The sequence below is a fragment of the Athene noctua genome, chromosome 4, assembly GCF_965140245.1.
Source record: "Athene noctua chromosome 4, bAthNoc1.hap1.1, whole genome shotgun sequence".
NCBI classification, from domain to species: domain Eukaryota; kingdom Metazoa; phylum Chordata; class Aves; order Strigiformes; family Strigidae; genus Athene; species Athene noctua.
In genome coordinates this window covers 26,062,589-26,086,015 of record NC_134040.1, presented here as the reverse complement: position 1 = coordinate 26,086,015, position 23,427 = coordinate 26,062,589, and the positions used below count along the sequence as shown (strand labels likewise).

At 39.8% G+C, this 23,427-nt stretch overlaps 1 protein-coding gene across 2 annotated transcripts in view; it reads right to left on the bottom strand.

The window, feature by feature from the left end:
* Nucleotides 1-1,116: 1,116 nt before the first annotated feature.
* FAM114A1 (family with sequence similarity 114 member A1) overlaps nucleotides 1,117-23,427 on the bottom strand; it is a 41,243-nt gene continuing 18,932 nt past the window's right edge. The window contains exons 8-14 of one of the 2 annotated variants that reach the window (XM_074904653.1): nucleotides 21,591-21,714; nucleotides 12,475-12,560; nucleotides 11,220-11,384; nucleotides 9,834-9,973; nucleotides 8,523-8,595; nucleotides 5,760-5,813; nucleotides 1,117-4,187 (exon numbers count right to left, since the gene is read on the bottom strand). In XM_074904653.1, the coding sequence (XP_074760754.1) occupies nucleotides 4,086-4,187; nucleotides 5,760-5,813; nucleotides 8,523-8,595; nucleotides 9,834-9,973; nucleotides 11,220-11,384; nucleotides 12,475-12,560; nucleotides 21,591-21,714 (744 nt within the window). In that variant the 3' untranslated portion in view covers nucleotides 1,117-4,085. The remainder of the gene's footprint in view (nucleotides 4,188-5,759; nucleotides 5,814-8,522; nucleotides 8,596-9,833; nucleotides 9,974-11,219; nucleotides 11,385-12,474; nucleotides 12,561-21,590; nucleotides 21,715-23,427) is intronic. The other variant, XM_074904654.1, reaches the window with a different exon arrangement.

Below are 23,427 nucleotides of genomic sequence, written 5' to 3'. Positions count from 1 at the left end.
AATTTCAAAGTAGGTCAGACTGGCTGATGGTGTCACATTTAGCCTTGCTCTGATATGGTTTTAAAAAGAACTCAGGAAAGTCCTTTTCCACTCTACATTCTTTTGAGACTAACAGAAAGGACAGGGCTGTCATTTGAAACAGAATGTCTCAAAGATAATCCTACGAGCTGGGTGACTGCTTGTATGATAGAAACACTTCTGTGAACCTGAAAAAAAGCAAAAATCTGTACGTGTCACTCAAAATACTGTGGTGTTTCAGACTCATTAAAGTTGTTATGAATACTGACTGGTGGGTGATACTCGAAACATCATCAAAAAGCATCTCAACTTGTAATGACTATGATTTTGTATTATATGACTGAGGCACATTTTAGAGGAAAATATTAACTGCTTCAGTAGATGATCTAAGCAGCATGAAAAAAGTGGAAGAGACAGTTCTTTTGTTTAGCTGTCTCAAGCAATGGATGCTGGAGTGTAGGAGGAAATCATGGGGAAGAGATGTTTACACATGAATAGACTATACCCTCAAAAGCAGCAAACAACTTACAGCTTGCTTTTTTTTGTTGTTTGCCTAAAAAAAAATGAATAGCAAATACCTTTAATATACAAATACACAAATGACTTGGCTAATAATTTACTTTCAGCTCACCCTTCTGTGATGACCTGTAATAGCAGATCATCTGCAAGCTGTAGGTATGCTGACATTGCTTTGTTTCATCTTGATAAATTTCTTAACTTAGTGAGTGCGAAAGCCTGCCTCCTTTGTCTCTGCATAGCAAAGCGTGCTCAAAAGTGAATGGAATGCCATGAAAAACAGATCTGCTCAAGACAACAGGTAATTTTCACAATCTTAAGTTATTTCATAAATAAGTACTTAAAACCTAGTAGTTTGACAAGTGCCAAGGTACACTCAGTGTACTGACTGGTGATGAGAAAAAGAACACTCTCCCCTAAAGGTTTAAGGCAACATCTGTTTTTGTCAGACACTCAGTAAAATCACACTCATTCCAAAGGTAAATCGCAAAATCAGAAAGTGAAAGACTTCATCGAGTACATCCACCCATCATATCATTCTTCAAAACATTCTTTTCTAGTATACTGTTTCAGTTTAGTGTCTCAAATGATTTATTTGACTGATGGAAAAATACAAACTAGTGTAACCAAAATATTCTGGTTACATCCACACAGTAGTTTTCTACTGAAATACTATTTACCTAAAATTGATTTAAAGATGTAACATTCATTTTTTTTAGGACAAAATGCTTGCATCTGAGATCAGATGGAGTATCCCTATGCTCATATTCTGCCCTGTTTCCCTTCCTATATTGTATGGATGTAAATAAGTCCCCAAGTTATTTTTTTACAGCTTCTTTTACTTTAGGGTAAGGTACTTTATTCAATACATACATAATTTAAGCAAGACAGTGAAACCTTTAGTAAGGAATATCTCAGACAAGCAATCTTTGTCTTAAGAATGCCCCTCAATGATTTCAAACATTATCCCCTGAGGCTTCTAATGCTGTGTTGTTCAGCCTCTGCTAAAAGGCACTATTATTAGTCAACACATTTTTCTGACAGGCATAGCAATTCTGCACTGCATTTCAGAGAAAAAAAAAGATCTGCATGAAAAAGTTACTAAATTAATTTTGTCTGATAATATTAACTCGGCATAGGAACAGTATGAAACAGCTACTGCTGTGTTCTACGACTCATTTGGCAGTAATACGATGTTCGCAGGTAACTGATGCAGAGCTCTGCTCCAATGTGGACAAGAAAGGCTACTTAATGAAAAACAACGATCAAATTAAAGTAAAAATAAATCCAGGGTGTAACAATTGATAGGTGAAAACACTAGACTTCACAGTCTTAATGTGAAAAAACCCCAAGCTTTTAACCAGGTGTAATATTCTGCTTGCCATCATAGAACAACAGAAAAAACCTTTTTAAACAAATAGGCCTTTTTACAAGCTACTGAATGCTTTCACTGGTGTCCAGATCTTGAAAACTGAAAACTACTCATTATCAAGTATATGGAGCAAGTACATGATCCTCAGTAATCTGTGCTGAGGAGGTGTTCTTCTCGGTCAAAGTGTGGATACAAGAATGACCACTGGTCAAGTAAGTACAAGTGTGTGTCTCTTCCAACAGCCAGCCAGGACTGCTAGAGGAGTCTGCTTATTCCCCTCAAAGTGTAGAAGCCAGAGATGAAATGTTTTGCACGCACTAAACACAAGAAGTGTTGTGGATGTAACGGCCGGTGGGAGCTGTATCCTACCTTTGGGCTAGTGAGCCTGCTGACCGGTTGCACTTTCCTGTGTCCTGCTTTCTCCCATGTTGAGGTAATGATGTTAGCTGTTCAATATGGCACAAATACCAATGTGTGCCAAGCTTTGTTTGCCTTTCAGCTGCCAAGGGGCTTTCTTATTTTTGTTCACATTGCTGTAATTTTTTTTACGTTCTTTGTAAGTAGATTTGCAGACTGCAGCCCTTCTACTTACCAGGAAGATATCTCAAATCTGTTAAATTACAGGGTGGCAGAAAACAGATTTTGTGTAATAAACCTTATTTCAAGGATAGTGAAAATTTCATCTCTAAATAACAAGTCACAATGCGTGTGACAGCAGAACAATAGTATAAGACACAAACAGATCTTTCTGTCCTCTTATATGGACTCAAAGAAGTTACCACGTGAAAAGCAGACATGTGGTTTCTCTTTTCTAACAAACAGGAGAGTATTTCCTCATACTCTATTTCATTATTTTTATGATGTATGAACTATGCTTCTATGATTAAACATATTCAGATGTTAACTACAATTAAAAAGCATTTAAATACAATTCAAGAGTGTATCAAGAGGAGAAAAATACAAAATAGCTGAAAGAAATGTAATAAACAATGAAAATCCAGGGAACAGGCTACATAAAATATTGGAAGGTTCTTCCTGTCTACGAGGTAAACTATCCTAAACAAATTTGGAGGCTCACAGCTCAGGATTTTAAGCTAAGGATATGGACAAATTATCACGGTTGCTACTGTTATTAAGAAATGTCATTCCTGCTGCTCACTTATGCTCTGTTCAGCTACTACTCTGACATATGACGTCCCCACCCAAAACACTTCTCTAATAAGTTCTTTTCACAACTGATTTTCTGTGCCCAAAACCTGTATTTCTGAAGTGTCAGGAAATCCATTTGAAAAAAAAGTCATAATGTTTGAAGCCCAAATTAAACCCCAAAGTGCTAACCTGGTAACACATCTGAGAGGAGGTTATTTTGGGGATGTTTCAACTGACAAACAAAAGGGAAATTTTCTATTCCTTGCACATTAAAAAGATCACTTTGGCCTGTGATGTAGTTCAGCCATTGGAATTAAGAAATAGACACGAAGGAATATAAAAACACCGGTCATCAAATATAGAGCTTTACCTGTACTCTTAGTTGGCTCAGAAAATTTTTCTTCAGTATAAATCTTTATACGTATCCTCCGTAATTTTCATTTAGTAAAGTTAACACCTATTACTGTACAACTCTTTCAACACAAAGTGTTATGTAGGTGGTACATATTATTATGATGTTATTACTTGCTACTGTAAATAATATTTAACAAGCACAACACTAAGATAATTTGTTCATGTTGGTTAAAATTAAATACCAAAACCAACTTTTGAAATATACACTTTGAACTGAAAGTTAGGATACAAACAATAGAAATGGTCATTTGGGCTGAAATGTTTTTAAAAACTTTACATTCTAATTTGCTTCATACATCATCTACAACTGAATGGGTCAACATTTAGAATCCGTATTTAAGTCAACGCTAATATCAATAAACTTGTTTAAATTAATGCAAATGATATACTCTAATACAGATGAAATTACTCACTTTACTAACTACTTCTAAAGTCTAAAAGTCTGAAAGAGTTTAAAAATGTTTTTCAATATTGTATGTGCAAAACCGCGTTTAGTGTCTTCAAAGGACTCTAAGTGGCCAGACATCTCTCATACCAGCTCCTCTATCTGCATACATTAAAAACATTATGTCTGTGGTTTCTGTTAAGCCCAGTGGTGACAAGTGCTGGGAAATGGTCACTCTTGCACTTTCAAACAACTGGTCTGGATATGTGAAATTTGCAGAACTGGAAGCAATAGCTGGAAAGCATCCTGAATATAAGTAGTGCTGTTGCAGCCCTAATGGGGAGAGAAAACGTGGTTCATCAGTATAGCTGTCATGTATTTCAGCAATTACATTATACTTTTAAATACACTTTTTTTTGCTTTACATCTGCATCATGCTGTAGTAGCATATGTATTCACACAAGATTTTACAAGCTATAGGTAACAAAAAAGATAAATTGCAACAGTTTACAGCTAACAAGGAGGGCCTGAATCACTGTATAAAAATCTGATTTCCCCTCAGTTTGAACTCTTGGACAGTTTTGTTTGTAATATGAGTAGAATAAAATGCCACAGTGTTCAGAAGTAGATTTGACTTTTTATTTACAAACCAGCTATCTTTCCATCAACAGAACCTAACTCTGAATTTGCTGTATGTGGAGAAAGTGTCACTGATATTAACAGTTTGAATTTTTATAATGCTTTTAACACATAGTACTATTTTTAGAACTTCTAATACTGAACAGCATAGCAGCTTGTAATTCTCCATGAACCTAGGCTGTACTAATAAATATTTGTATACAAATATGGGATTTAGGAAGTACAAAACATCATATTCTATAGTTTTGGACATTCCCAGATTTTGCAGTTCCTGGAGCACAGAAAGATACATCAGTTGCAACAGCAAATTTACTCCATAACAAAAAGAACCATATAATAATCTTTACTACAGCTCTATTCAACTTCCCATGATTTTCCTTAAAGGTACTGTTAATTCAGTGCAAAATAGCTTATTGTAAAACAACCTTTTCCTCATTTTTAAGGGAACACAGCTATTAGATACAGAATGACAATTTGTAGTCACTACTATATGTTTATTTATGTTTAAAGAGAAGTGGGATCTAATTAGTGGAATTAGAATTTGTGCTGCCGATAGTACACATTTTGGTACTTTATGAGCATATTGCTCGCTCTTGACTTCTTCTCAGTAAAACTAAGGCACATTTTACTCACTGGGCTTTTCTGAAGAAAAATAGCTCATGGTGTCTAAGAGAAGAGGTCACTCATAGATCATGGTGTCTAATGACAGAAATCACTCATGAACATTTTGGTGATGTCTGACACATGGTTAGCCATGTGCTGACTGAGTCTGCTGCTAGACAGCGAATCTGTAGAAATCTAAATGCGCATGGATGGGAAGCACTGTAGCACACCTGCAAACTAAAATTTTAAAGAAAGAATAGTCTGAAACTATCTGTGTATCAGAAATACTTTGCAATATTTGAAACAGGTAACAGAACAGCAACGACAGACTTATCCCAGGCAACTTGTGAATAGGTTAGAAAAGGCTAAAAAGCACACTGCAAATTGTTGTGCTCTGACTGATGCAGCAGAATATAAGAGCTGGCCAGCCTCATTTCAGTCATACGGTTCTCAAGAATCCTCAGTGAATGCCATATTACTACTATAGTATTTGTGGGAGAGGCTGTACACAAAACCAAGAAGTTTATGAGCTGACCCTGAACAGTCAGATTGATATTGTCATTACTTTTTATGTAGTTCTTTCTTCAGACATAAATGCAACTGTTTAATTTCAAAATCATTTTACTAGAACATTTTCCTAATGTGAAAAAAGCAAAGGCTTACCTCTAATAGCACACAGTTGATGATAGGGTTAAGAACCTCTGCCTTCATACTGCTCTGTAAACCGGAAAATAGAATGAAATGCCAGGACAAGAAATACCTTTAACAGAAATATACTGATATCTGAGAAATGGTTTTATTAATTCTATAAAGGTCTTGCTTCACCTTGATTCTTATTCAGACTGTTTATCACAGTATTCCTGATAACTGTGTCTACATTTCATGCACACTTCAGTAGACCCTAGATATTCTATCACTGAGTACAACAAACTAAGACAGGCCCAGGGTTTTACTTTTTCATTAATTCATGTACCTCAGAGTTTCAAATTGCCTGGTTTCCCATGGATGTGAGATTTATGTGAGGACATTGTCTGTCCATCTGTTTGTCAATGCCCTTTTCATCTCCCCCAAAACGTTTGTTTACACCTTGTTCATTTTCAAGGAAACAAGAAGGAAAAATACAGGTCAGAAGAAAAACGAAGTTCTTAGAAGTTTCACAAATATCTGTGGTTAGGAGGAGATGAAAGGCCCAGATTAACACCCGTACAGGAGGAAAACCAGCTGAAACTCAGATCCCCAGAGCAGAGACAGTATATATTAGGCTGGGCGATGCATGCTGGCCAGTAAATGTAGGTTAGCATGCACAGCATTTTCCTCTACCACCAGAAAGGAATAACCATGGGTACAATGATAATGACACTACTAGAGGCTAGAAAACCAAGATTCATCAGCTCCTCTGCTTTTTAAAATGGCAAAAGTTCTTTCCTTTTTTTATTCTCACTGTTCTTTGTGTTGTGTTTTTTGAGAAAACAAAAAAACCTCCAGCAAGAGTTGCCTTATTTCAATACTGAACAGTGGACTTTATTAAAACAAAGGAAACACCATACTGATTAAATTAACTGAGGGATTTCCACTTACAGCCTTGTAGCTTTCACATTACAAATTTAAAGAAACATGAAACACCTTAATTCTAGCTTGGAGAAAGATGGCAGAACAACAGGAAGGTGGTGAGAGAAAATAAGAGCAATTTTACTGTCAGTTCCTAGAAAATCCATTATGAAGTGCAACATTTAGTTGATTATCAATAAACTGAAACAGATAGAGAGCAGTATCAATTAAATACTATTGACTGTATGGATCAATAAGTTAAAGTTTGAAAGAAATCTTGCATAGCAAGCAAAGCTGCTATTTCTTACTTCAGCATTACTGCTCACTCAGAAACATCACCAACATTATAGACTAAGTGTACAGCCAGCACTACAACTAATGTCTGAATTATACAGATATAACTATAGGGATGGCATTATGTTTGAAAAAAACCAGTATTTTCTGTTCTAAGACATTTCTCAGTTTCCCATGAATTAATGCACTTTGCAGGATACTGGCATTTGTTTGTGAACCTGGGTGCTGTTGACAGGTTAAGAAGGAAGTTGAACCACTGGGGCATGCAGGAAGATGTATTTTCTACAGTCCTATGTGACAGGTGCTCCTTAATTTCCTACTGATCATGGTGAGCAGAAGGCCCACATCTTTCTCCAAAAGCTTACAGGGACATGAGAGAAAATAAAGATCACCACACTGCCCTACTAAAACTCCTTTCCAGAGAGTAGTTTGGCAGTGGGAAGTGTCTTTGTGCTCAATTAATTGTGTGTCCACACAAATGTCCACAAAACCAGTCTGGTCCCAAAATCTGAGTACAGAGTTGACAAGAACATAACCTAGCACAATGCTTATGAAAGCTTTAGTTTCCAAATTTCTGAGCTGGCCCAGCTTAATATTCATGTGCAATTTATTTTTAAATGTCTGTGCATGTATTTATTGCAAGTGTCACACAAAGATATGCTAAAATACAACCCCAAAATACAAAATAAGCAGTTTCTCCCTGAGTAATGGGAAGGAATGTAAATTATTCAGAATAAAAGCAACCCAATAAATCATGTTCTCTACAAATAACTCTGAAAACACTTGCTCAGAGATGTGTTGGAAGAGCTCATGGGAGAACTGGGAAAACTTCTTTGATGTACATTCATGTTTTCATGGAGTAATCAGGACAGCCAGAGTTTGTTCTTCTCTGACATTTACAGAACAATTTCAGCAACAGCACAACTTTTGCCTCTGGATCCTGCTAAAATACTCAGATGTCAGTCATCTTTGAAACATCCTGAAAGGCAGGATACTATTTCTAGCAAACATGTTCACAGATAAATGGATGCTCCTAAATGGAATATCTTGAGATACAAGACAGAGTGATTTTTTTTAAGATGGATGATCAAACAGATTTTCTAATCTCTTAAATTTTTTGAAAACACAGTGGCCCTAGGCCAGGGGATTTAGCAAAGTCTAAGAAGACAGCTAGTGAAACCATCTTAAGGTACTAGAAGTGTTATCTGTTAATGACTTTTACACAAATGCATTCAAAAGGGATAGGCTGAGTAGGAGAAGAAAATATCATCAACTTGTGGGACTTCAAATGTGGGGCCCTTTCAGTACAAGAAGAAGTGCCGAGTGGTGATCAGGACAAATGGGAACTGTCTAGAAAGAGGGATTTTAGAAAGCAGGGGACACACTGCAGTCTGTCAAAGCTTATAAACTTTCTCTGCAACTGGGAATCTGCTGTAAAAATGCTGTGTGTCCCTGATCTGAGGAAAGAAGTGCCCTCTTTGCTGGTACCTCATGCAAAGCCATCGGACTCAGGTAATAATCTGTTTCAAGAAGTGAACTATGTTAAAAAAAGCACAAATGCTACAGAAAATGCTGTTATCTTACCCCAGCTGCTGTTAAAGAATCAGAAAACTTCTTGGATAAAGATGAAACTTCATTACACATGGCACTTGTTAAACTGGTATAAAAAAAAGAAAGACAAATATAAGAATACATCCTTGTCATGTCAACGGATAAAAAACCCACGACTGTCCCAGGCACAAACTTCATCTTAGAAGTCAAGAATGTTCTTAAGTCAATTTTGCTTCTAGTAATTTTAAAAATATTTTGGGGTAAATTTTGTTCCTGGTGTAGTTTTTATATTCCTCCACTGAAAAATCTGTTGCTGACTACAGCAGCAAAATGATGTCATGAACACCAGTCCTTTTTGATAGGGCAACGTTTCAATTTTTTAAATTCTAAACTTCTAGTTCAACTATTGTTTTTCTGATGATTGCAGTAACATAACTCCTAGAAATACTGTTGGAAATAAATCAAACTTTAATGAGAACAGTGAAAAGTTTCCTATCTAAGCAATAAAACATTTCTCTGCACTAAAAGAGGAAGTACCCTTGTGGTTAAAATACAAGAGAACAAGGAGATCTAGTTCTATTCCTAGAACTTCCACTGTTTTGCTAAATATTCACAAGTGCCTCATACAGAATGTCACCCTGCAAGGTGCACCATACCTTAGCTCTAATTCTGAAAATACTTGTTTAAGTACTTTGTTTTAGACTGAAGTGTTCCCTTGGACTTTGATATTGTTACCAGCATTCCTAAGGATAAAAACTTGCTTAAATATTTTACTTATTTAGGACCCAAGTGCTTAAAACATCGCAACGTCAAAACCCACTGAAATCAGTAGACTCTGTTACTGCAGAGAGCTTGAGATCTGAATTTTGAGTCCCCCTAGAAAAACTGGCTTCTTGAATTTATGTATGTTTTGTTGTGGTTTACTACAAAGTTACTGACAAATGTAGTCTTATTGTTTAGACCTATGGATTGATTTTTGTTTATTTTTGGCAGATAAACACTATATAATGAAACTCTATTGGCAGATACTACGACTGCCTTATGCACTCTAAAAGCAAAATCTATACATGCTAGCACATTATCTTTTGCAGAGGGAACAGGAAATGCAACCCAAATTAGCCTGTACATTCACTTGCTGAAGCGGAAACAACTTTCAGTCTGTGAATAGGTCATGTTCTTGTAAACATACCAATGTTAGCCATGTCAAAAAATAACAGGGAGCCTATGTAACTTGATTACACGAGAAAAGAGAGCACCAGGATCCCATGCTGTTTGTTGATCCATAAACTTCTGCCTTCAGGTGTCAAATGTCAAATGTTCACACATGAAGTAGATAATACTCACTTTGTCAGTACTTTTGCTTGATCTTGAGCTGTTTTTTCTACTTCCTGTCCATGTAGAATTAATTCTGCTACTTTATGAAGCTGTTCAATACAACGAGCAGTTACCTCAGCCAGACTTTCAATGGACAGCATGTAGATTTCCTTAAATTGGGGAATAATATAATCAATAATAACAACACTAATAAATATACATCTAGATACATATATATAAAAGAATTTGAAACACAGGGGCCCTCCCCACCCCAGATGGAAATACCACCCCATACATAGTGAAGTAATATCAACCATAATGCCATCCTCACAAACAATACTGGAAAATGAAATATCCGCAGATTATATGATACAGACTTTATACGCATCCTGAAAAATTAGTAAGAACAAGTCTACCATTTATTTGGATGGGAACAAGGTCAGGCTCCCGGATTTTCTAACATAGCACTTTTAAACCTAGTCCTAACAAACACAAAGATCCCTTAACTCTAGAATAAGTCATAATTACTTTCATATGGAGCTGAAGTAATTCCTCAGATGAATCTCCAGAATAGAAACGGATAATACTCCCAATAAAAAAGTGGCTTTTATCAGCAATGATAAAAAATTCTACCTAGTACTATGGTGTTGGAGCTTTCACAAGCTCATGACAGCTGGAAATCTGCAACCACATAAAAATCTATAATATATACAGTGTAACTCTGTCTCCTTTGGACCTTTAGTGTAAGAAAACATGACAGATAATTTCTTTATCAGAATTAATTAAAAAAAATTGACAAAGATACCAATCACGTTTAATATTGCTATAACCTGGTGTAAAATATTCAATCACAATTAACCTTATCAACAGGAAGGGTTGTCTGAATGGACACTATACTTTTAGCCCTAAGAGCTATCTTTTATAAAGAGAATGAACACTTGTGAGTCACCTGAATAATATTTTAATTTTGTTAGTTTGTGATTTAAACTGTTTAAGAGTTTAAATAAAGTTTGAGAATTTTTTCCATGTATTGTCACTGGGAGAAAGGGATGCCAAGGAATGTTGAGATACAACTTTCAATGTGCTATCAACATTACACTACAGAATCCCTCAGCTCACTGTACATTGCGTATATACATGCAGACACACAAAAGCATAGATAAAATAAAAACTATGCGATAGGCAGAGGTCTTGCTACTTTGATATTTACTTATGGAAGCAAACTAATAGTAAAAATATTTTTGTAAGTTAGTTTTGTAATTGGTCTACAGTGAATAGATGTATTTTTTTTTCTTAATATTTCCATGAGTTTAAAAAATAAGGACAACATAAAACTAACACACAAAGATAAACAAGAAATCTTATCAAAGTATGACAATTCACTTAATGAAACTTATCCTCCAAGAGCTATTTTACCTCCACACTTTTGCTTTTATCTACTGGTTTATCACTGTCAATTTTATCTTCTTTTTCAGTCTTTTCTTCACCAGGTTCTTCAGGTTTTTCTTTTAGCTCCTCTTCTATGTCTACTGGGGTGGAAAAACTGGCATCTTCCAGCCATTCATGAGCTTTTTTCCTAGCCTGCCAAAGAAAGAATCCAACCCCAGAGTTCAGTTCCAATAGGGAATATCAGATGATGTTCCTGAACATTAATTAACAATATATTTAATTACTTCCTTTTTACATTCAGAAGTCTAAACATATCAAGCCTCTGTGGCACTTAGTTAAGTGTATATTTAATAAACTGTAAGGAGAAGTATTTCTGACTGTACAAAGATGGATCAGCCAGGGATGATTCCTCTCCAGGTATGATATTCCTAACCAATACATAGAGTTGGGGTTAATACCAAAGTTACTAATATTTCAGCTTTATGAGGTATCTTTCAAAGGAATTAAAATAATTTTCCCAAATAATAAAAATAAGAAAGTAGTATAAAAAAAAAAAAAAGGAGAGCTAAGAGATGTACTAAATTCTTAAAATAAATAGAAAATCACTGTATCTTCAGCTGCTTTTGCAGCCATGAAAGTAGATCAAAGTGGAAAAACCTTGAAGTTTGATACAACTTCAGACTACTGTTATGGTTAGTAGGAAATTTATGATGCCTCTTTTTTAACATGCAATCAAATCAAAATATGTTAAGACCTAAGCCTAAGCTAGTTATCCATAGTCTGTCTACATAGCCAGAGAGATAAACATACATCTGATCCTAAGATCAGCAGGTAAATCACCTTTAAAGGAGCCCAATGGTAGATGGCTGAAGCTAGATGAGATAAATCCAAGACTATGCTTCTAGCTAAGAGGGTCTGGAGAAGTCCCTCAGAAATACAGACAAGATGAGCAAGAAAAATAACTAAATCTGACCCTTGTTCCCAGTATGTAAGACCAAATTTGCTGTGCTCATGAACTCTGTTCTGCTGAGACATCCTTGGTTCAAAGCTTTCTAACACAGCCCGTTGTGCTAGCTAGTCATTGCAACTGTACTGACCTACTAATCTCACTTCTTCTACAAAAGCTTTTCTGTATTCTTCATTCTAGTTCCACCCTCCTGTACTTTGTTTTCTGAACTGTCTGGACTAAGCTAGGTACTGCTCTGTGTCAGATTGCAGAACAAAGCCCCCCCTCTTTGTTTTTGTCCAAAAAAGAGAGGGCAGCGTACTAACAGGTGCTAACCTTATTAAGTTTGTCAGGAGTAGCGGCAACGTGCAATTCAAACAGCAGTTCAGTGAGCATGCTGACAAACTCTTCTCCCATATCTGCTGCAAGAAAAAACAAGACAATTTTTGTTAGGGTGTTATCACTGCAATGTTTTACATGATCAAATACATCAAGTCAAATAGTTTCCCCAAGCACTCCAGCACTTGAAAAACAGTGACAGTGGTACAAGGAAGGGGTGTGTGGGTGTGGGTGTGTATATCCTCAAATAAAGAACAAGAAACAGAGATACCTGTACAACCAGATATGCTAGCTTGGCACTTTGACTACTCTTTCCACCTCATTCTAAATTCCACTAAGTTTCACAAAAACAGGTAAGAGGAGAAGAAGCTGCATGATCCCTAGTTATCTGACAAAAATACGTGACCCACAAAATAACCAAAGAAAAGATACTAACCTCTTCTTTCAAACCAAGGAATAAAAACTTCTGCAGGGCCAGATACAAATATGTTTCAGAGGAAGCATACTGGAAAACATGTTCTTTATTGCTCTGTCTGCAAACCACAGCTAAGAGGTACGTTTTCTTTCTATTTTAAGCTTGAGCTCAGCCAGAATCAAGTCCCCCTGTGGTACGCATCGGACCTCTCCATCCTCCTGCATCACCCACCAGGTACACCCAGGTCCTGAGCAAAAGCAATCCCGTGGATGGGTTTCCCTTTGCCTGGCGCAGGACTAAACCAGACCATTTTTCCCAACACATTCCTCATGCGCACCACAGGGACTCCATCCCCATCTACAGCACATGGAAGTTTTGACTGAGCCGGGTCATCTCAATTGGCAGATCCTCTTGTGTTGACTAACCAGGTGGCCTTTGCCAGATGTGTGTCTCAGTGTTTGAAGGTCCCACCTCCCAGTGCTTTCAACGTGTTTTTTAACAGTCCATTCTAGTGCTCGATCTTCCCAGAGGCTGGTGCATGGTAGGGGATATGTTAGACCCACTTGATGCCATGTTCTTCTGCACAGGTATTTATGAAGTTTTTTCAGAAGTGAGTCCTATTGTCTGACTCAATTCTCTCTGGGGTGCCGTGTCGCCACAGGACTTGGGTTTCAAGGCCCAGGATGGTGTTTCGGGCAGTGGCGTGGGGCACTGGGTAAGCTTCCAACCATCCAGTGGTTACTTCCACCATTGTGAGCACGTGGCGCTCCCTGTGGCGGGTCAGTGTGATGCAGTCGATCTGCCAGGCCTCTCCATATCTATATTTCAGCCATCACTCTCCATTCCGCTGGGGATTCACCCGCTTGGCATGTTTGATTGTGGCACATGTCTCACATCCGTGGATGATCTCTGCAATGGTGTCAATAGTAAGGTCCACCCCTTGATCTCGAGCCCACCTGTATGTTGCATCTCTACCTTGGTGGCCCGAGGTCTCCTGGGCCCACCGGGCTATGAACAGTTCACCTTTGCGCTGCCAGTCCAAGTCCACCTGAGCCACTCTAATCTTAGCAGCTTGGTCTGCCCACTGGTTGTGTCGATGCTCATCAGTGGCCCGACTCTTGGGTACATTGGCATCCACATGGCGCACCTTCACAACGAGGTTTTCCACACGGGCTGCAATGTCCTGCCATACTTCAGCAGCCCAGACGGTTTTACCCTTACGTTGCCAGTTGCTCTGTTTCCATTGCTGCAACCATTTCCACAGGGTATTCGCCACTGCCCACGAGTCAGTGTAGAGGTAGAGCCTCGGCCACTTTTCCCGCTCAGCAATATCCAAAGCAAGCTGGACGGCTTTCACCTCTGTGAACTGGCTGGATTCACCCTGTCCCTCAGAAGCTTCAGTGACCCGTCGTGTGGGTCTCCATACAGCAGCCTTCCATCGTCGATGTTTTCCCACAATGCGACAAGACCCATCAGTGAACAGGGCATATCCCTTCTCCTCATCCGGCAGCTCGTTATATGGTGAGGCCTCCTTAGCACGTGTCACCTCCTGTTCTGGTGACATCCCGGAATCTTTGCTCTCTGGCCAGTTCGTAATCACCTCTAATATCCCTGGGCGGCTGGGGTTCCCTATTCGAGCCCGTTGTGTTATCAACACAACCCATTTACTCCACGTGGAATCTGTTGCATGATGCATGGAGGAGGCCTTTCCTTTGAACATCCACCCCAGCACCGGCAGTCGGGGTGCCAGGAGGAGCTGTGTTTCAGTGCCGACCACTTCTGAGGCAGCCCGAACTCCTTCGTACGCTGCCAGTATCTCCTTCTCAGTTGGTGTGTAATTAGCTTCAGAGCCTTTGTATCCCCGTCTCCAAAAGCCTAGAGGTCGGCCTTGGGTTTCCCCAGGTTCTCTCTGCCAGAGGCTCCAGGTAGGGCCATTCTCCCTGGCTGCGGTGTAGAGCATGTTCTTAACTTCCCGCCCTTCCCGTACTGGCCCGAGGGCTACTGCTTGGGCAATCTCCCGCTTAATTTGTTCAAAGGACTGTTGTTGCTCAGGGCCCCATTCAAAATCGTTCTTCTTACGGGTTACGGGGTAGAGAGGGCTCAAAATCAGGCTGTAGTTCGGGATGTGCATCCTCCAGAAGCCCACGGCGCCCAGGAAAGACTGAGTCTCCTCTTTAGAGGTTGGTGGGGCCATGGCTGTTATCTTGTTTATCACCTCCATCGGGATGTGGCGACGCCCATCTTGCCATTTTATTCCTAGGAATTGAATTTCCCTTACAGGCCCCTTAACTTACTTTCATGGGATGGCAAAGCCGGCCTTCAGGAGGATTTCAATTATCTTCTTTTCTTTTTCAAAGACTTCCTCAGTTGTGTCCCCCCATACAATGATGGCATCAATGTACTGCAGGTGTTCTGGAGCCCCACCTTTCTCCAGTGCAGTATGGACCAGTCCATGGCAAATGGTGGAGCTGTGGTTCCACCCCTGGGGCAATCGATTCCAGGTGTACTGGATGCCTCTCCAAGTGAACGCAAACTGCGGCCTGCACTCTGGTGCTATCGGAATGGAGAAGAACGCGTTAGCAATGTCAGTCGTGGCGTACACTTGGCTGCCTTCGACTCCAGTTCATACTGGAGCTCTAGCATGTCCGGCACTGCAGCACTCATTGCTGGCGTAACTTCATTCAGGCCACGGTAGTCCACAGTTAGCCTCCATTCGCCATTAGGCTTTCTCACTGGCCATATAGGGCTGTTGAAGGGTGAGTGAGTTTTGCTGATCACCTTCTGGCTTTCTAGTTGATGGATCAGCTGATGGATGGGGACCAGGGAATCTCGGTTGGTGCGGTACTGCCGCCGGTGCACCACCCTGGTAGCAATCGGCACTCGCTGCTCCTCAACCTTAAGCCGCCCCACCACTGAGGGATCTCTGAGAGGCCGGGTAAGGTGGACAACTGTTCAACCTCCTCCAGGGCAGCTACACCAAAAGCCCACCGGTACCCTTTTGGGTCTTTGAAGTTCCCTCTCCTGAGGTAGTCTATGCCCAGGATGCACGGGGCATCTGGGCCAGTCACAATGGGGTGCTTATGCCAGTCCCTCCCAGTCAGGCTCACTTCAGCTTCCAGTAGGGTCAGCTGTTGGGATCCCCCTGTCACTCCGGAGATGCAGATGGATTCAACCCCACTGTAGCTCGATGGCATCAGGGTGCCATCACTGTGCGCCAGTGTCCACCAAAGCCTTATACTCTTGTGGATCTGACGTGCCAGGCCATCGGATCCACACTGTCCAGTAAATCCGATTATCCCTTTCCTCCACCTGGCTGGAGGCAGGGCCCCTCTAATCCTGCTCAGCATCACTCACTTCTTGCAAGAATGATTTACTGGTCCCCTCAAGAGGGTCAGACATAACGTTGGCCATTCTGTTCTGCCTGGGGGATTTCTGACTGGACACTGGAGCTGCGCTCCTCTTGGAGGACTCCCCTTTCGTGGTGGTCTTCCCTTTCAGCTTCTCTACTCGTGCAGCTAGGGCGGCAGTGGGCTGTCCATCCCACCTCCTCATGTTTTCTCCATGGTTGCAGAGGAAAACCACAGGGTGCCTCGTGGTGTGTACCTTCTGCTGCCTTTCTCTTGGGTGGGGAAACATTTACTTCTAATGGCTGAGACATTAGCCCGTGCAGGTGGGACGTAGGACATGTCCTCTTCCACTTTCTGGACCCTCTGAGACAGTTCCTCCACAGCTGAGACCCAGGAATGCTGAGATGAAGGGAGATTTCCCTCATATTGCCAGAGCTTGCCAACTACTCCATCCACTGTTAGAGTCTGGGTGTCTGTCCACCAGGACACTATTGCCAATGCTTTCGAGTGTGCTTCTGGTGCGCTCTTCAGGAAATTTCGCCACATCAGGTGTGTGCAAGGGGCCTGATCTGGGTCCATGGGTGACTGCTCATCATTCAGATCACCATAAACCATATGAAACACAGGCAGTTCCCTGAGGTTCTGGATGCCTTTCTCCATGTTGGTCCATTTGCCTAGCTGACATAGGATATCATCCTTGTAGGGGTGCCTCTCCCTTACACTGAGCAGGAGTTACCTCCAAAGGCTGAGGGTTTGAGTCTGTCTCCCTATTGCCTTCACAGAATCACAGAATCATCTAGGTTGGAAAGAACCTTGGAGATCATCTAGTCCAACCGTTCACCTAGCACTGACAGTTCCCAACTACAGCATATCCTTAAGCTCTAAATCGACCCTACTCTTGTCACTGCCAGCATCCCTGGACAAAGATCCCAACTGCCTGGCCTCTCTCCCCTCCAATTCCAGAACACCAGCTCTACCAGCATCGGAGCAGCCAGATAAAAATCTGCTCACCTGGAAGGCAGCTGAAATCCTTCCGCATATCTTGCAGCTCACTCAGGGCTAGAGATCCAGGCTCATCCTCCCATTCCCATGCTGGGCCTGGCTCATCTCCGTCCCCCACTTTGCGAGCTGACTTTTTGGTGTATTCAGTTTTCTGTATCGGGGCAACTGATACTGGCTCTGCCTGTCCCTCTGGCCCAGCTGCTGCACTAGTGGGGGCAACTGATACCGGCACTGGCTGGCTCTCTGGTTCAGCTGCTGTGCTGGTGGAGGCGACTGATACTGGCTCTGACTGTCCCCCCGGCCCAGCTGCTGTACCAGTAAGTTCACTTTCAGGTTCTGCAGCCCTCTCTCCCCCTTGAGGGCAGTGAGTAGTGTTAAAGAGGACACGGTAGGCATGGGCAAGTCCCCAACACATCGCAACAAGCTGTGTCTCCTAGGATTTGTTAGATTGGTAACACACCTGTTCTAAGCACTCCACCAGTTTATCAAGGCTCTGCATTTGTTCAGGAGTGAAATTCCAAAGCACTGGAGGCGACCAGTGACCCAGGCATTTGCCGGTCTCTTGCCACATACCTTGCCACTCACTATTATCTGACCTCGGGGCAGGTTTCTGGGTACTGCTCTTGTTGGAGAAATACTGCATGGTCAAAACTAAGATCTGGCAAGCATTCAGAAAGCATTGTGCCACAATCACACTGGTCTGGATGCTCCAAGGATAGTTAAAACTCTCCAAAACCGAGAGGATCTCTTCCCCTGGCTCACCCATAGAGGGGGTGAGACCCCTAACAAAAGCCCAGGCAGCAAACAGGTACCGGCTCAGCCCCACAAGCACTGATATGAGCACATTATAAGCAGTCAGTAGCCAAAATAAGCAAAATAAGACCCTTGACACATTTTCCGACAACAAACACCAGTACTGGGATCATACAGTGGATATCCTTTCCCAAAACAGTCCTTCACAGACCACTGCAGTAATTTCTCCTTACATAGGACTGAAAACGTTGACTGTAGAAACTAAAAGCAGCAGTAACATCTCTGAATGAGAACCTGAGAGTTTAGGATAAGAAGGGATCCTGAGAGTTTACATAAAACAAACAGCCACCCTTTTCAAACACTTGAATGCAAAGTACTGGTTTTCCTCCCAGCTAGTCTTTTTTTTGCTGAATATATATAGCACTGACATGTGACACCATATAAATGACTTTGATGACAAGAAAGTGGTAACAAATCAGCAATAAGTGATAATTGTTTTCAAATACTGCTCAGTGGCTAGGTAAGATTTAACAGTTTCAAACACCGTTAGTTTATGTCTGGGATTTTTTAGGGGGATGACTTCCTTACATAAAGGAAAAACCCACAAGTTATTGAGCTAGGAAGCCCAAATCAAACTCCTACTGAAGTCAAATTAGTTGTAGTTTTAAACTGTTTAGTAATCAGGATTAAAACTCGAAATTCCTCCGCAGAATTTAACATAGACTGCTACCTCTTGCTAGATCAGTTAGCTTAAGTAAAAATATGTAATTCTGTATAAAAACCACACTATTAAAAGAGCATATGGCTTTACTGACTTGATTTTGTAAGTGTAAAACCTATTAAAGTGCTTAACAGGTGCTTAATTGGATTAACTAGCTCAAGCTAAGAACACAAACTAGAATGAAGCCTTCTCTGGACAGCAAAACATGAGCTGCATTTAATCCTGATCAGTGAACCTGTTGCCAAACTTCCCTGTCTTTTACCTATGCTGGATGTCAAATGAAGTTTAAAATTTCTGGTAACATTAAACACAGACCATTTTCTCAGTGTAAATATTAATTATGCCACTGAAATATGCTGAAGATCCCAAGAAGTCATTTCAAGTAAACAGCTCCAGTTAAAAAAACCCAAACCAAACAACTCAAACCTAGACCCTAAAACATCAAGTGTGCTCCCAGAAGTATACATATCAATGCTCTCCAGAAAGCTAGATTTATTTGTAAAATATGACCAGGCTACTAAGTGTAGTCACTGGAATCCAACTTAAATTATGTAAAGATTGGCAGACTAAAGTATCAATGAAACATTAAACTGTTCAATAAAACTGTACTCCATGAAGGGAAAGGGACATGCAAATCACATATGACATTACATGGAAAGGTGCTGGATATTGTTTTTACCTAAAAATGGCAGACAATTGTCATGTAAAGGCCTATTAATGGAATTTTTTAACTTTTAAAAGGTTTTATCCATTTGTTGCATAAATGCACTCAATAAAAACACTTAAGATCCTGTGCATTAAGAAATTCAGGAAAAGGTCTGTTTTCCCTGACTCAGGAGGATCATATGAAGCATTCATTCACTCTGGCAAGATTTTAATGAAGCTAACACACTTTTGTGGCTGGGAAGGGTACACAGATGAGGACACTGTCTAGAAGGGATGTGTCAAAGCACTATACAGTGTTAAGAGCGCTATCAGTGCAGTGTTCCACGTACTATGGATTATGCATGAGAGGCTGAAGAAAGAAGTAAAGGCCACATGTCCCAGGCCAGGAGCCTGACCACAGGAGTGTAGGCTCAGTCCTATCAGAAAGCTACTTTGAGAAGTGATTAACCTTTCTATTATTTTGGTGTCCTTCAGTGGAACTGCAATTTATCCAACTTCATACTAATAAATGAAATTTATTTGTAGTTCAAATACTAATAAATCTTGAGTTGAATTGCACTAGAGGACATGAGTCGTTTTGAACTGTATCCTGAAGCTGCGAGGTTGAATTTGAACTGTATCCCATTGAGCTGCGAGGTGGAATGAACATGTGTGTGGTTATTATTTCTGCTGTCACAGAGGGGAGCATATGTTTCACTGCTAACTGGTTTGCTTTTGCAGCAGAAAACCTGCATTACGCTCTGATCTGGTCTTTTTTTTTTTTTTTTTTTTTTTTTTAAGGTGCTCACTGCCTTGGTTTCAGCCTATTTAAAAGGCCAGTTCATGTTTCAAGGAGCATGATCAGCATCTGTACTTCACTGAAAAAACAGGACTTCTGACCACCAGAGAAAATACCACTTTGTGCAAGAAACAGCTTTTCCTGGGTTTCAAGGCAAGGAACTATTTCACACAGAAATTAAGGAACAACAGCCATCTCATGAATACTTACTCTTAAGCAAGTAATACACTTTCTTGACTTCTATTTCTCACAACCCCACAGAGGAATGTGGGGTTTTAAAGAGTAGCAAGGTAAAAAACCTAGCATAAAACACCACCATACTAAGACTTTACACTTGCTCTGCCTCAAGAAGAAACAATAAACTCCCAGTGAGAGACATCAGGCATACTAAACACTGCTGAGAAGAGCAGTACAAGCGGAAAAGACTTTCCATTTAGAACATGTGGATGTTATCACAGTTTATCTAACTTTTCTGAAGGCTACAGAAACCATACGTCACCACCTTGTGAAGCACCCCCAAGATCAAGAGGATGTGGAAGAAATATTTTTTACGTTTCTGTGTTTCTGAAACACAACAATACCATGTTCAATGGAATTCTGTTGCCAGGTCAACGGAACTGTTTCTATTAGCTAGAAGAGGTTTGATATGGATCTTAACAGGTCTGGAGACAAACGATGGTGGCTTTAAGCTAACTTCTTATCCTGTTCTCAGCCTGTTCCAGGGGATGCCAAAATTCCTGAGCGGTTTAAGACACCTATTTTGATCCTCACCAAAGCACCCGCCCATTTTATTGAAACTTATGAGTTATTCTATGGACTGTTATGCTGCTTCCATTCTCTTCAACACTGTGCACTATGTCACAGTTATGGCATGCTTCTGCTGCTTTAACTTCTTTCTCACACTACAAATGCCAAATCTTGCCAAACAATACCTAGAAAGCAGTTTTGCCCCTGTGTGTCAAATTGACTTTCCTTCAAAAAGTTTAGGTTCTTAAGTCTCTTTATTACTCTAATCTTTTCCCTATCTAGCAAGGGAGAGTGCAAAGTGAAAATGATGTTGCTAAACAGAAAAGCGTTGCTAAACACTCAAAAACTTTCAAATTAGGCAATTTCATGAACAGATTATGTAAGAAAACCTCAGTTATCCAAAAGGCTAATATCTTCCCTTCTTATTTTTGTTTTGCTCTCACTGATGATATAGCAAAGTAATATAATACTTCCTTACATTATATTTTCTGTATCTCAAACTTCAATTACAATATAAATTGAAAATTGAGCATTGATCAGCTTCCAGAACTTTTAGAGTATTAATTTTAGTGACTATGAATAATAATAGGATATCAGAATTACAGTTTGGATTGTAATTTTTAAAATTACTACATACAGAAGTAACAATTATTTATATGGTTAAGTTTCTGTATTTCTAATTACCTTTCTGTGCCTGCACCACTTCGTCATCTGATTCCTTTGGAATAAAAATCTCTTTTATAGAAATTAAATCATTTTTCACAGTCTCCAACTGTTCTCCATCAAGTGTTGCTAAATATGACTGAATCTGAAAAGAGAGGACAGTAAACATTCCTAACCAAACCAGAGCATTTCTTAAATGCTAATTTAAAGCCTGATACCAAAACAGGCTGAGAAATGGAAACTTCTGTTATGCTCAAATCTTGTCATAATCTTCCAATATAGACACATATTCAGTTCTCATCAACAAAATTTGTTGAGTATCACAAAAATTACACCAGCCTTGCAAGATCATCAGGTCTCTACCTTCTCCCAAAACATTAGTTTTGTATTATAAATCTATGGTTTAATTGTAGACTGTAATAAGCATTTTGGGATTGCTCGGATGAAGACAGCAGGCAAAAAGAGCACAGGCAGAATTAATGGTTAGTCTGAGCATTCACAGGAAGAGTTGGAAAAAGCAGCCTGCTTCCCCTCCTTCAAAATGCAACCAAAATTATTGATAGTCCCCTAGTCTACCTGTTCTGAAGAATGTATTGACAGGTCTTTGCATGTCTCAGGTATCTGCAAGTGCCTGCATATCTAATAGGGTGGCATGCCTAAGAGGGATGGAAACAAATTATTTGAATCACTGTTTTCACTACAGTTATAAGGTGTTAATCCCATGATTGCACTCTCTGCCTACGGGAGCCAACACAAATGCCTTCTCTCCCCTTGATGCAAAATTTTACTTTTAGGTGTGTTTCAAAGGGGATTTTTAAGATTGCTTTACAGACATGCAGTCTGGCTCATTGAGAGACTGGAGAAAGATATTATTTTATGTTCCTCCTTGTTGTGTCCAGTTCATATGCTCCGGATTAAATGCCAGATAAAGTTGGTAGACCCAACTCAGGTGAAGGACTACCTAGGGCTTTTTTGTCCCTCTCTATAGCATTATCCACTTCATAGGATTACCTGGGAACTTTTTAAAATGGAAACTTTTAAAATAAAAGCTTATTTTTAAATCCCTGCTATTAGAAGCACATAGGACATTAGCAATACCTTCAGTCTCATGTTCCTACAGCTTTTGGGCTGTTAGTATAGGTCTCAAGCTTACAGTACCAGAAGTATTTTGTGCATCTGTGTGTGTATGGTAATTGGAATATTTATCAGGGAATTGAACTTGTTGAGCCACAAAGTTGCATTCAACCCTACTGGAGTGAGTAAGACTAAGGACAAGGGGTTATCTAGGACATAACATGAAGCACCTCACAGTAATAACCTGCACAAGCCTGACTTACCCTATGGTATTTCACAGTAAAAAAGAAATAGTGTTGACACATGCAATTAAGTGGAACTTGTTTTCTATTTATCTCCTTCCTGTTTTGTGGGGTCTTTTTGCTGGTTTTTTTTTTTTTTTTTTTTCAAAACCACACCCTTGAATCTCACATGTGAGTTTCAAATTTATAATTTTTCATTTAGACATAATTACAAAAAATACAGCCAATGGACAGTATGTACCTAGCTGTTATTAATATAAGTTCTTTTATTTGTGAGAGCAAATTTTAAAAAATAAGTTGGTTATTTTTTATTAAAAATAACCCAGAGGGCAAGGAGTGTTAGTTACAAAAACAAAAAAGAAGAAAACTTAAGAAATTTCTTCAGAAAACTGTACAAAACATCACTGCTGGGAATTTACAAAATTCTATTAATCTACTGTCAGAGATCTACTGATCTACTAGCAGAGGCAATAATTTAGTACAGCTAAAATTAAAAAATATATTTATCATAGAGGCCTGAGTAACATTAGCATGTTCTTCAA